The sequence below is a fragment of the Myotis myotis genome, unplaced genomic scaffold, assembly GCF_014108235.1.
Source record: "Myotis myotis isolate mMyoMyo1 unplaced genomic scaffold, mMyoMyo1.p scaffold_m19_p_3, whole genome shotgun sequence".
NCBI classification, from domain to species: Eukaryota; Metazoa; Chordata; class Mammalia; order Chiroptera; family Vespertilionidae; genus Myotis; species Myotis myotis.
In genome coordinates this window covers 198021732-198036401 of record NW_023416335.1, presented here as the reverse complement: position 1 = coordinate 198036401, position 14670 = coordinate 198021732, and the positions used below count along the sequence as shown (strand labels likewise).

Genomic DNA, 14670 nt, shown 5'->3' with positions numbered 1-14670 from the left:
TTTACCTGTTGAATTTAACATCTAGGCAGGGATAACAAATGTGCCATTATTTCTTGAGTAATTGTTCTTTTTCTTGTTGTGTTCAGGAGTCTCCAAAACTTTCAATCTTTAAAAAGAACTAGTTAAACCTTTTTGCCTCAAGAATCTAGCACCCTTACAGGCCTCCTTTCCTCCTTCTCGAATCCATGGTTTGCCTCCAAGGCCCGATCTACAAATGGATATTTACACCAAAACATACAATGACTTGCAAACTGCATCTGCCTGGTGTTCATTATAATTATCCGTTCAAGGCAACCTTCACAACACCCCTCACAACAAAATAACGTGCTTTTTAGTTATAACACCATGATCCAGGGCTCCATTATTTTTAATACTACAAAGGCAAGTTACAGGTACCCTAAATGCTTTGATTTACCAAAATGTGAAATTTCTGCATCTGACAGTGACTTTAAATGATGGAGCAAATACAACTTGGTGTCACAATTTACAATATTACCTTAAGGATTATCATGAGGTTTTTTTTTAAGTAGTTATTTGACTTTATTAACAGAAGAAAAAGAAAACACTGGGTACCATAAAGTTCTCTCTTTTTCTTTTTACTTAGAAAACAGCACGACTTTCACAATAAATTCTGTGGCTAATGGATGAAAATAACATAGCATGCTTTCTTTTCAACTGAAAGTTCCCAAAAGGTTAAAAGATGACAATGATGATGGCTAATGTTTATTTAGCACTTTCTACATGCCAGAAGCTATTCTAAGGGACTTACATGAGTTCACTCATTAAAGACATTTAAAGACAGATGATAATATAAGTTATATACTAATGATATAAAGAATATTATTTAATGGAGAATTAGGCAATTCTTTTTTTTAACTCAACTCTGCTGGTACAATTGGGGACCAGAAATATATATATATATATATATATATATATATATATATATACACACTTTACAATAATAAACTACATGCAAATGTATTTTCCACAATATTATATTTTTCTTCTGAAAGTATAAATAAAATTTTCAAAAACAATGAACAGGAAAATAATTATATTTTCAAACAACTCTTTACATGCCAACATTAAAATTTAAAATACATTAAATTTTAAAATATATCTGAAGAGTATCCATGTTATTGCCTTATGCAAATAAAATATAAAATTTTCAACACTAGGTCTAGTTGTCCCAGATGTTTTCATTCTAGTATTTCCCTGTATAACTACTACCATATTATCGTTTCCCCTGAATATCATTCCAAATACAGTCATTAAGAATACCTCAATCATAATTTTGTATAACTTAGTCAAACTTTCTAATATCACCAGCAGAAATGGCTAAAGACATACATTTTTTTAAACAGACATTTTTTCAAGAAAATTTCACCCAATAAAATGCATGATCTGATTTTTTAAATTACTGAATGTCTTAATGATTTATAAGTAATTTGGAACATTACTTAACAACATTCTTGATATTATGAAGGGTTGAAATTTAATAGCCAAGCTTTTGTTTACCTCTTCTTTGCCATTTTTGATTAGAGATTCCTGGAAATTTACTATCTTACATAGCCTTTTCTTTTTCTTTCTTTTTTAAAACCATTTTAATCTCTCCCATAGTCTGTGACCCTTGTTATTTTTTTAAAAACTATGAATTCACAGAATCATTTGACTTTTTAGGTCACAGCCCTTCATCCAACATGTGAATGCTCTGCCACATTAACCCAAATGCTTCCCATCCCCTGCACCAGCCAAAAGATGAAGTTATGCACAAGACAGCCCACTGCGTTGTTTTCATTATTAAAACTGTCTTTCCTACCCTAAGGTGAAACCTTCTTCCCCAAAACTAATACCTATTTTGGACCCCACCAACCTCAGCACTGGCCCTGGCAGAATGACTTTGGGCCAGTCAATCTGCAGCTTCCTTAGTTGTAAAATGGGGATAAGAACTGTATGTCACTGTGGGTGTGCAGATTCAATGAGGAGGTTCTAAAGCACCTGGCACAACACAGGGCCTCCCTGAGCACAGCCTTTCTCAGGGTTAGGAAACCTCCTCTGCATGGCTGCTCTCAGAAATGCAGTGGCAGCTACTGTTTTCTCTCCTCCAAGCCAAATATCTCCATTTCCTCTTTTTTTTTTTCCTTTTTAAAATTTAGTATTTCAGAGAGTAAGGAAGAGGGAGAGAGAGAGAAACATCAATGATGAGAGAATCATTGATCAGCTGCCTCCTGCGTGCCCCCTATTGGGGACCGAGCCTGCAGCCTGGGCATGTGCCTTGACCGGAATCAAACCCAGGACCCTTCAGTCCTCAGGTTGATGCTCTATCCACTGAGCCAAACCAGCAAGGGCCCATTTTCCTTAAAAAAAAAAAAAAAAAAAAAAAACCTATATATATAAATATACCTATTTTGTCAGCTTAGCGCACATTCCATACCCATAAATGTCATTGCAAGATAATATCTCTTTTCTCTATTGCTGATTAAATCTTCTCTCCCCCTCCCCCACCTCCAGGGTCCCCATATTTAACCCCCCGGCAAGCTGGGCTACGGGGAAGGCAATAGGTATGGATACTTTCTGGTTCTAAGGTGAGGGGAGGACAGAAGTGCCCCTCAAACATTAGGCTGTATCTGAGAAGCTTCCCTCTTCATTCTGGTACGATGTCAGCTCACCCTCATCAAGGGTCACTCCCCCCTGCCCTCTCCATTCCTTCCTCTGGATTTCACAATTCTGGGTGGTGGCTCCATATGACATCTTCTTTCTGGGACTTGCAAGACTCTCATGGTTGAGTTCTATCTCCTCAGCTAATTCATCTTGGTCGATGATTCCACACTTCTCCTCGGAGAGGTTCTCAGGGTCGGCCCACTCCTGTTTCTCCCCCGAAGCAAAGACCCCATAGAAGACCACGCCACTGTAGTGCACCAGGGCAGCGATGAGGAACACATTCTGCCATTCCTCGCGGGTCTAAACAGGAAACAGTACTGATCATTATTTTAACAAGAAAAAGAGAGAGAGAGAGAGATGAACAGAATGCTCTGGACAAAAGCACCGGTCACCCCAAAGGCAATGTTGTGCTCCTGGGAAGCCGTCAGAAGCATGAGTGCATGAGAAATGAAGGTTATGACTACAATGAATATGCATTTTTTTAATTTATAACAATACTTTACAAAATAAGCATCATGTAAAATACAGCTCTCTGAATATACAAAAGAGGTTTCCACTCAGCTAGTAGGTTAAATGAAACTTGCTTTCGGAACCCACCATTTTAATATCAGAGGTCTCAAATCAGAGGTCTCAAAAAAAATTTCCATTTGAGCCATGAAAATACTCAGTCTTGCCCTAACTGGTTTGGCTCAGTGGATAGAGCGTCGGCCTGCGGACTGAAGGGTCCCGGGTTCGATTCCGGTCAAGGGCATGTACCTTGGTTGCGGGCACATCCCCAGTAGGAGGTGTGCAGGAGGCAGCTGATCGATGTTTCTAACTCTCTATTCCTCTTCCTTCCTCTCTGTACAAAATTAATAAAATATATTTTTTTAAAATAGAAAATACTCAGTCTTCACTGTCAATAGCTTATTTATAATTATATTTTCTGTGTAAAATACCATATCAAAAATAATGGGTATTTGTGTTTAAAGTTAAGGGAAGATAGTGACTGAGATTTCGTAGGCATGTTATCAATCTTATCATCTCACTAACAGAGAGGGAAACCGAATATTCTCTGACTGTAATAATCTCCAAATCCCATCTTTCTTTTCTATCAACAAATAAGGAACATTGCCCAGTGGCATGGCTCAGTGGTTGAGGGTTGACCAGGAAGTCACGATTTGATTCCCGGTCAGGACACATGCCTGGGTTGTGGTGGCCTTGATCCCCAGTGTGGGGCGTGCAGGAGGCAGCTGATCAATGATTCTCTCTCATCATTGATGTTTCTATCTCTCTCTACCTCTCTCTTCCTCTCTGAAATCAATAAAAATCTATTTACTAGTAAAAAGAAATAAGTAAATAAGAAAAATTGCCCACGCTTTTTTCTCCCAGAAGCTGAGTGACTTTCTGAAGTTGTATTTGCAATAGGCAATCCAAGTTAAAAAAAAAATATGCATAACCCATGAACACAGACAATAGGGTGGCGAAGGCCTGGGCGGGCTAGAAGGCGTCAATAGGAGGAAAAGGGGGACATGTGTAATACTTTCAGCAACAAAGAACTATTTTTAAAAAATAATAGGGTAAAAACAACATAGTTTCAAAAATTCTTATTTGTAGAAAGCAGAATCCTGAAGCCTCTTCAGTGACAGAGATTAAGAAGCCGTGTGGCCTGTGGCTGAACTCTGCATGGATCTGGGCTCCTCCTCCCTGGTCTAAATGCAGAAAAGCTCAGTACTGACCGAGTGCCATACCCTTCTTAGGACGGGTCATTAATGTCTTATTTATTTTCTGTATAATAAGGAAATATAACAGCACTATTTTTATGCTGGAACATGTTAAGCAATAGATGGAAATGGGCTATAAAGTTTAATTACTTAGAATCATAAAACAATCTTGAGTAATTTATTCATCCTGAGTTGATTGCCTCAGTTTCTTCCTGTCTCCAAACAGTCTTTATGGTACTTGTCCCCACTACACACACACCTTTTATTTGTCAGTTGAGAAATTGAAACATAGAATCAAAATTAATCAGTCCCATTGCCATCAATCAACAATAAATTAAAGAAGGAGGAGGAAGGAGAGGAGGAGGAGAGGTGAGGGAAGGAAGAATGGGAGGAAGGGATGGAGGGAGAAATAAAGGGGGGAGATGAAGAGATGAAGAAAGAGAGATGAAAAATAAGATAAGTTCAAATGACTCAGCCAAGCTCAAGGACAAACATTTACAGGCTGGGGTAGGGCTTTGAAATCACAAGTTTGTGCAATATTTCAGTCCTCTGATCCTCACAGCCCAAAAGGAGGCCATTACCTTGTGTTTGGTCATTGCACCAACAATGAGGGGACAGACCATTCCAGAGAGGGTTCCCACTCCATTGGAGATGCCCATGAGAATGCTGGCGTAACGGGGGGCAATGTCCAGGTGGTTGACATTAAAACCTACAGTGAAGCAAACCTCAAAATCAGAGTCAAGACCAGAATCCCAAATACGTTTTGGAAACTACTTAGTTTCCCCCCAACTCTCATCAATCTATGTGGTTTCTTCTAGCATAAGACTAATGGGTACCTGTACAGAGAGGGCTGGGCTGAGGACTGTCAGGCTGTGTCTGCATCTAGAGGAAAGTGTGCTGTGATTGATTAGCAATGTCTGCATGGACTCTCCAGAGAGAAAATTAAGGCACCTGTGCCTTTTAGGTTCAGAACTCCAAAATAATGGTGTTTTCAATACTGAAAAGCAGAAAGCCTGGGTCACATTTATTCAGAGTAAACAATCACACAATCACATTTGGTGTGATGAGAATCAAACCCTGCCTCATAACATCCTCCCTTCCAGCCCTCCCCTCACTCCCTATAGCCACCCTAGGGAAGTCTGCCTTATTAGTGGCCAAATGGCATACTGGCTAAGGTACTTTTTAAGTAATACAATTGAAGAGACATTGGCAGAATTCCCTGTAATTTACAAAACACTTCTGTATAATACTTGATTTCGAATCCATAAATCTAGATTTTAATCTTATTTCTAACATTTAAGTCATTTTAGACCTTTGTTACCTCATCTCTAATATGGGGTATTATTACTACTTAAGTCATAAAGATGCTGTAATATGAGACCAAGGTGAAGTATGTATGTAATATCCCATGGCAAAAAGCTAAGCCCTGCTAACTACCACAAGCCACCACTAACCACCATTAACTACTACTACCACTACCACAACTATCAATACTACCACTAACTAGCACTACTACCACTAACCACCACTAACTACCACTGCTACACTAACCACCACTAACTACCACTAACACCACTACTACCACTACCATTACCAGTACTACTCCTGCTATGATGTTGTTGCTAGGCATCTCCTCTCTTTGATCAAAAGATGCTGCTGCAGGGAGTGGTAAAATAATAACTTGCCAATACCTCACTATTCACCTGTTTATCAGGAGAAAAGAGTGAGTGGAAATGGGGAGGAGTGGCGGCAGGGGAAGAGCCAGGCTGCAAAAGGGACAGCTTCAGGCCCTAAGAACCAACTCTACTAATATTGCCCAATGGTGCATTTTAGAGTCAGACAGGCCTGCCTCTGATAGCTTAATTGAGATGCAAACCTGGACAAAGGATTTAAACTTTCTGAATTCCACTTCTTCATCTATAAACTGGCATAATAATTCTTATACAATTGTTGTAAGAATTCACTTAAATAATGTATGTTCATTACATGGCACATAGATGTAGAAACTAGCACATATATGGTTTTTTTGGTTGGTTATCCATCTGTCTTGTTTCTATTTTAATACCTGAATTGGCAAAGTGTCTGGCACACAGTAGGCACTCAATAAATCATCATTTAATTAATTGCCAATTTGAGCCATGACATGACAGCAGGGGGTTGTAATTTCTATTTATTCATTTTTTGGGTATTGCTTTGCTTTTAAATTCTCTATTCTGTGCAAAGAACCTGAAAATAGGATCTAAAATTGTTTGTCCTAATCTGGCACATTGGCTGGTTGCTTTTTCCTACTTCCATTCAGGAAAATTTTTGAGAAAACCTTTTTTTTTTTGTAATAAACATGCCATCTCTTTCAGATCAATGTGACAGACAATTCTAATATGAAACAGCTGCAAAATTAATTAATCTTGCTGTTGATTTCAATGTGATAAACACTTATTAGAAAAGAACCCAGAGATAAGAAGCAATTAATGTGATTGTTGAGCATTATATTCCAATGCAAAGCCCAGATATCTGTGTTCAGTTAAAGGTAAGGTTCAATTAAAGATTAGGTTTCTAGCTGCATAATCCTGGTGTTCAGGGGGGGAAAAATCACTGAGAAACTCAGTTTTGTGTGTGTGGTGTTTTTTTGTAGCATATAAAAATATTTTTGTTGGCATCCAAGCTGGGAGAGTCTGTCTTCTCTACGTAGGACATTTCTCAAAACAGGCATCACCCACCCCTTGTCGCTTTCAATGTCACTGTCTTGACTCTCTCGTCTATAATCAGCTCCTAAATTGTGCCGGTCTTCGTTGGCCTCTCTATTAACTCCTTATGAAGTTGGCAGGTAGTAGATCCCGAGGAACTGTCGCCCCCATGGCCACAGCCCCTCCCATCGTATCACTGTCAGGTCAGGCAAGGATTGCTCTGTCCTTGCTACTCAGCGTGTGGACCACTGAGCAGCAGCAGCAGCAGCAGCTTTGCTGAGGAGCTTATTATAAATGCAGAATCTGAGGCCCCGCCCTGGACATGCTGAATCAGAACCTGCATTTTGCAAGATCCTAGGGTGAGTTGTGTGCACATTGAAGTGGGAGAAGGACTGGGCCATCGTGAATAATAACTGAACAATAATAGTAAATACGTATTAATTTTGTTATGCCTCCCATACCAGGCTAAGGGCTTCTAACGCTTTATTTCCACTAGAATGTAAACTTTATGAGAATAGATTCTTTGATTTCTTTTTTTCAATGCACAGTGCCTGGCTCATGGGACGTGTGAGTAAATGCATGAATCAGTTCATTGAGATCTCTCAACAGCCCTTGTGAAGTTGCCATTACATCTTTCCAATCTCTAATAGAAAAAATTGAGGCTTGAGAATTTAATAACTTAGCAAATTTTTCTTTCATAAATAGTAAGCAATAAAGAGAGGTCTCAAACCCAGGTCTATATACCTCCAAACCCAAGTTCTCAGCTGCAAGCTACTTTTAAAGTAGACGTTTTTCCCTCTAAGTTAACTATTCACCAGATCTACTTATTTTGATACGGTCAAGCCCCTACTTTAGGGTAGTTTAAACCAGAGGTTCCATATTTTTCTGTTCTGGGATGTTACCACTCTGATCCTTCCAGCCGCCTGGAATGCTGGGAAGAGCCCAGACCTGGTGCCAGGCAGAACCGCCCCTCAGTTCTTCCTTTGCCACCGATTGTGTGATCACAGGAAAGTACCCAATTTTTCTGACTTTAGGTACCTCATGAGTAAAACAGTGATATTACTGTTTGTTTCCCAATGTCGTAAGACACAAGCAATTTATGTAAGGTGCTCTGTAAGTGATGGCTTCTAGTATTATGGTATGTTTTAAAGGCACAAGAACAATTGAATTTTACTTTTCACCCAGTTTTGCATAGGAGCTTCTGAAGTCTGTAAGACATGATACGGCAGCATTAGGACCTCTCCCACGCAGTAGACTGCATCCTGCTCCTATAAACGGGGGTGCTGACAGCCCCCCCAGGGAGCTGAGAATTACAAGGATTGATGCACACACAGGGCTTTGAATAGTCTGACACAGAGTGCACTTGATCGCCATTAGCTCTCGCCATCAGCTCTCACTGTCACCGTCATTATTCTTACTATCTGTCCCAACCTGTTCTGAAAGTCACTTCTCTGCACCTGCATTTCCTAGTTTGGAAAATGAAGGTCACAGAGTAGACAAAATCTAGAGAAGCTTTGCATCTAAAAATCTCTTATTGCATGACTAGATGTCAACCGAGCTGATGTTAGCAGTTCTCTAGTTGGAGGTGAGGGTTGAAAAGGTGGCAAGAGCCTCTGGTAGGTAGCGTGACCTGGCTTGGGAGTATGAAGGTGCCACTTCAACCAGGGCACGTGCTTGGGCCTCCGCCCATGCCTCAGGGGTCGCCTGCACTTTGTGTCTTTTTCCAAGATAGAGAAACTGGGGACAATTCTAACTGCACAGGGCTCCTCAGCCCAGTCCTCAGTGATCTCACAGTCATTGCCAATAGGTGACATTCTCTAGCCAGAAGCCCTGCTCCTTGGCAATGGCCTGCCTACTCAAGGAAAAGGACCCATTATAGTTTTCCTTCCTTCCTCCTAAGACTTGCTGGATCTATAGAAAAGATTTGGACATCCGAAGGACACTTTACCTGAAATAGCAAAGCCACTAAACCCCACAGCCAGCACCAGAAAGGAGATAGCCACCCCTTTGGTATGGGAAAAGCCAACCACCAGGAGTAAGGTTGCCTCCATGCCAAAACCTGCGAATGGAAAAACCAAGGGGGGGAAACGTCATTGTCATGTCACTCAGCCTAAGATCATGAACTTACTAAATAAGAATCTATTAATATTTCCATGGACCTAATGTTTAGCATATACATTCTGACAGTGCTTATAAATATTACCCAGGTGTTTCTTGACTACATGACTATGCTACTGTTGCCCAGGTGACTATGCTACTGTTGCCCAGGTAACTATGCTTCTGTTACCCAGGTGACTCTGCTTCTGTTGCCCAGGTGACTCTGCTACTGTTGCCCAGGCGACTATGGTACTGTTGCCCAGGTGTTCTGTGAGCCTTCTGACATTCTCCTGGTGCACCTTGAACACTAAATGGTCCAGCAGATTCTAATGAAGCCCCTGGGATGAGGGATGTTTATCATCAGTTGCTTCATGGGCAGTTGCCCCTGCAAATTCTAATACTAAAACTCTCCTTTATACTGTGAGTGAGTCCCCTTTGTTTACATGTTATGGCCTCTCACAGAAAAATAAAATGACCACACTTTAATACTTATTGCCAAAAGTGACCTTCTATAGAGAATAGCTGAAACAAAAAGCATAAAGCGAAAGTCTTCCCTTTCAGTTCACCAAACTCGGGGCCTCAAAAGTCATGTGATATTCGCACAGAAAATACAGTGGGATAGAAGTGTTTTCTGTGCTTGTCATTCAGGATAAATGACTCCAGCATAGCAAAAAAGGACTAGGAAATTCTGAAGATGCTCCTCTGACATCCAAACACACACACACACACACACACACACACACACACACACACACACTCAGCCAACAGCAGACAGAAGAATGGTGACTTAAGTACCATTTCCGGTATAAACATGCCCTAGGAAATGGGAGACAAGGATACATCATTCTCAAGACTGCTTATTCCAGACATCTCCACAAGACTGTCTATGGCTCCTTCAAAGCCAGCATCCCCAAGTCAAGTCCTGTTCTCCTATTTCTTACTCATAAACCAACAAAGCAAACCACCACTGCCATGCTCTTTCTTCTGCTCTAAATTAATCTTCTATCCACCTGTGTTTAGAACCCAGACTTAGAGTCAGACAGGGCTAGGTTCAGATTTCATCTCAAAACCACCCATTATGTGACCTTGGACAAGTGACTTCACCTCTCAGATTCCTTATCCAAAAAAAAAGGGAGCTGATAACACAACCTTACAGGGCATCGGAAGATTGAATGAAATTGGGTGTTTAAGGTAGTGAGCGCAGTCCCTGGTACATGGGCACGGCTCAAAACATGGTAACCAAAAATCCAACACAGAAATCTCAAAATCTCCCTCTTTCTTGGCGTTTCCATAAGAATCTGTGGGGTCAGTCTCAGAAATATCTGTCAAAACCAGCCTCGCCCTCTCCTCCTCTGCTGCTGTCCTAGGCCTGGGCCCCATCACCGCTCACCTGGACAACTTCAATAGCCTCTTTACTGGTCTTCCCATCCCTTCCTCCTCTGTTCCATTTTCCACATCACTCTTTCTAAACCACAGGTCTAACCATTGTCCCTTTACTGAAAACTGTTGTCAAGGGTCCACAGTAATAGTATAGTCTTATTTGATTAGTCCCTCCTGATGTTCCTGTCTCATCCTCTGCTAACCCGCACCTTCCAGCTCACCACTGAGCCCATATAGCACCCTCTGCTGTAGTCCCAAGCTTCCTGCTATTTCCTAGAGGCGACACTGTTTATGCCTATATGTATTTTCACCCACTGTTCCTTCGCCTGGGATACTCTTCTCCCACCACTTATTTCTCTTTTTCTGGAGAAATGGTATCCTCTAAAGTCCAGTTCAAACATTACTTCCTCTAGAAAGCTTTCCTGACAACCCTGCCCTCACCCCCCAGTGAAGCTGACACCTCCTTCTTCTTATTCATAGAACTTTTCAACATTGCCTGGTATGAGTTTTCATCTGTGTTTCTGCCTCCTCAACTAAACTGTGATATTTTCCAGGAAAGGTACTGTATGGACTTAGGGACTTTTAACATCCTTTCCAGTGATTAAACATAACCTCCAAGATATACTCTGCAGTTCAATGTCATCTCTTTCTAGAAAAGCTGCTTAAACTGCTTATGAAATCCATAGTACCTCCGCAGTTCATGATTTTTCTGACAGCAGTTGTGGTCAGAATTTGTCTGCTTCTTAAATAATCTGCCAGTTGTCCTCCAACAGGCACAATGATGGTCATAACCATGTGTGGGAGTGCCGACAAGAGCCCCACCTGGATGGAAAAGAAAACCAATGAGCTATTTTTAGCTGCTTTCTTCAGATGTACTGATTCCCTGTTCCCACCAGCTACCCTGCCTACCACCATCACCACTAAATTTAATCATCTGCTTAAATGGGACCCAGGTAGGCCTGAATTCTGAAATAAATAAACAATGAATGAGTGAATGATGATAAGAGTAGGCCTAATTGTCTCCTCTAGCAGATTGGAAGCTCCTAAGGGCAGAAGTGACTGTTATACATCATAGAGACCCCACCACCCAGCATAAGGCCTGGTATATGGTAGTTAAACACTTGACACAGAGTGAATGTTCATGATGGCACCTACTTAGCTCTTCCCTGGTCACCTCAGACAGTACCTGAAGCTACACAGACATCTATCCCTACTAGGCTGCTGTTCTTCCCTTGTAGGAAGGGGGCTTAATTCCTTTTTTTCCCTTTTTATTAAATTTATTGGGGTGACTTAGGTTAATATGATCATACTAGAGGCCCGGTGCATGAAATTTGTGCAAGGGGGGGGGGGCCTAAACTGGCAATTGGACTTCCCTCTCGCAATCTGGGACTGCTGGCTCCTAACCGCTCACCTGCCTGCCTGCCTAATCACCCTTAACCCCTCTCTGCCTGCCAGCCTGATTGCCCCTAACTTTCTCCCCTGCTGGCCTGATCACCCCTATCTTGCCCCCCTGCCGGCCTAATTGATCCTAACTTGCTCCCCTGCCAGCCTGATCACTCCTACCTTGCCCCCCTGCAGGCCTGATCACCCCTAACTGCCTCTGCCTCCCTCTGCAGGAAGCAACCTGGCAGATTAGGGGAAGGTGCCACCCCCATTACCCTGCTGCTGCTGCCATTGCCAGCCTGAGCCTGGGCCCTTCGCAGCTGCCCATGGCTGCCTGAGCCTCGGCTCTCACAGCCACTGCATCTTTGTCCAAAGGATGTCTGGAAGGTTGTCTGGAAGACATCCGCCCTAATTAGCATATTTCCCTTTTATTGGTATAGATAGTTTTCAGGTGTAGATTTCTATATTACAAGATCTGTATATTGCACAGTCAAATGTTCTCCCATCACCATATACTAGTATTATAACAATTCTTTTATGATGATGGTTTAAGTTTCACCATTCATACCCTTCCTCCATGAAATACAGGCAACCTAATGACTGGGAAACATTTAAAACAGCTTGTAAACAAGGCCTTGGTCATTATTATCATAACCACCATAATGGAGATAGGAATGGTCTGCAAAATAAGCTTTAAAAGCAGCTTGCCACAGCTCTGATCCTAGCTATGAAGAAATTAAATAACTATGTATACGATGCACAGAATGTATGACTTGTCTGACTTCCAGGGCAGTAGGTATCATACAACTGTTATAAATTATGATAAGCAATTTAATTACTTTACCATGCAAAGATTTTCTCAGTAGAAGCAAGAGATTTAAAGTTCGAGAACATTTGAAGCATCTATGTGTTTACCTTACTTATTGCAAATCCAAAGACCTCTTCAAAATAAGCAGGCTGACTTATTAACAGCAAATAAAAGGTCCAGCTTCTGCAAAAATTTGCCACAATGATTGCATACACCGGCAATGATGTGAAAAATTTTTTCCATGGTGTATTAAATTTCTAGAGAGTAAAAATACCATGAGATTTTTATATTTAGGGAAATATATTGACATGTCACTTTTCTTCTTTTATTTATCAATTACAGCTGATATTCAATATTATATTATATTGGTTTCATGGATACAGCATAAGAGTTAGACATTTATATAATTTGCAAAGTGCTCCCCTAATAAGTCTAGTACCCAACCAGCACCATACCTAATTATTACAATATTATTGACTATATTTTCTATGCTGTATTTTACATCCCCATGACTATTTTGTAACTACCAATTTGTACTTTTTAATCCCTTCATCTTTTCCATCCAGTCCCTCAAACCCCCACCCCCCACCACCGAGAAACCATCAGTTGATATGTTATTTTTCTTAAAAGGACAACACAATCACTAAGAGAAATACTCATAGAGAAGAGAGAGGCAAGTCTTCATCTATCCATCGAGACTTACACTTAGGCTAACCACGTTGGCTCCTTCTCCAATACTTGTCTCTATGTAGGTTCTCTCCTCCTGGGATATTGTTGGGTGAGCTGCCGGGCACTCATAGGCCTGCAACAGCCAAAACATGTACCAAATAATGCCAAACATACCTAAAACAAAAGGTTAAAACAGTTAAAAAAAACCAAAGGTTTGATGATATGGTCTCATTCTCTTCCATCTCTAAATTTTCCCATTTTCAAAATATTCCCAAACAGTATTATGTTCAGCTAGGAGTAAGTATTTTGTTGTTATTCACTAGTATTTGAAGAAAGAAACTCAGATTTACTATAAATGTTAAATGAATCCTAGGTAGTCAAGTATTCCTTGATATCATATCGTAAACTCTCAGTCTATCCCATTACACATCTCTATGAGTCACCCATAGGAACTCATGAAGTCAAGTCACTCACCATAAATATAAAAGACGGAGGCCCAGCCAATGTACTGTACCAACACCCCCGCCAGGGGCATGGCGATCACTGCCCCCGCATAGGAACCTAGAACAAGAAAAGGTGGAAGGATACTTAGCGATCTCATGCAAGCCCTCTCAACCCTTTTGGAGTTCATGTGGTTGGGTTGAGGATGAACCAAACTGAGCAGGAGTCAGAAGGCCTCTGTGCAGAGGGACAGGCAACTCCCAGTGTGCCTTAGCCCAGGGCTTCCAGGAGAGAAAGGCCACAAGGATGCCCTTGAACTTCACCCAGGTACCATGGAGAAATTAGATAAAGAATGCTCAAGCACAGCAATGTGAAACTGATGACAGGATGGAATAAAAAGATGAGAAAAAAATCTGAGGGAACTTAAGAAAAATTCAACCAGGCGTAATATTGGGTGCTGAAGAAAGCAAGCGAAGAAACATGGATCTGCCTTCCAGAGCTCACAGTTGAGAAAGATTATCAACTAGGTCTTTAAATAAGGGACCGCAAACTACTCAAGGATCATGATTTTTTAGAGTCTTAATTTTTTTAAAAAATCAGGAAACAGTTTAATGGCAGGATGAGCAGCATGGATGCTGTCTCCACCCACCTCCTGGATGAGTCAATTTTTAGGTTTATTTCTTACTCTGTAAATCCTTCACCTGGTAAATACTTACCTGTGTGTGGATGTTTATCTTGTCTAGACAAGATAATGAGGGCAGAGGCAGTGCCCTGGCTTCCGCTATCTCCTGCAGCTCCCTAACATCTGCTGGAGAAACATGAGCCCTGCAAACTCCCAATAAAT

The 14670-nt window shown here is 41.1% G+C and overlaps 1 protein-coding gene across 1 annotated transcript in view; it reads right to left on the bottom strand.

Annotated features, from left to right (window-relative positions):
- Positions 1-2414: 2414 nt before the first annotated feature.
- The window catches only part of SLC17A8 (solute carrier family 17 member 8), a 31067-nt gene continuing 18811 nt past the window's right edge, over positions 2415-14670 (bottom strand). The window contains exons 6-12 of the mRNA XM_036299960.1: positions 13860-13946; positions 13420-13559; positions 12824-12973; positions 11215-11347; positions 8997-9107; positions 4946-5073; positions 2415-2961 (exon numbers count right to left, since the gene is read on the bottom strand). Of these exons, the coding sequence (XP_036155853.1) occupies positions 2617-2961; positions 4946-5073; positions 8997-9107; positions 11215-11347; positions 12824-12973; positions 13420-13559; positions 13860-13946 (1094 nt within the window). The 3' untranslated portion in view covers positions 2415-2616. The remainder of the gene's footprint in view (positions 2962-4945; positions 5074-8996; positions 9108-11214; positions 11348-12823; positions 12974-13419; positions 13560-13859; positions 13947-14670) is intronic.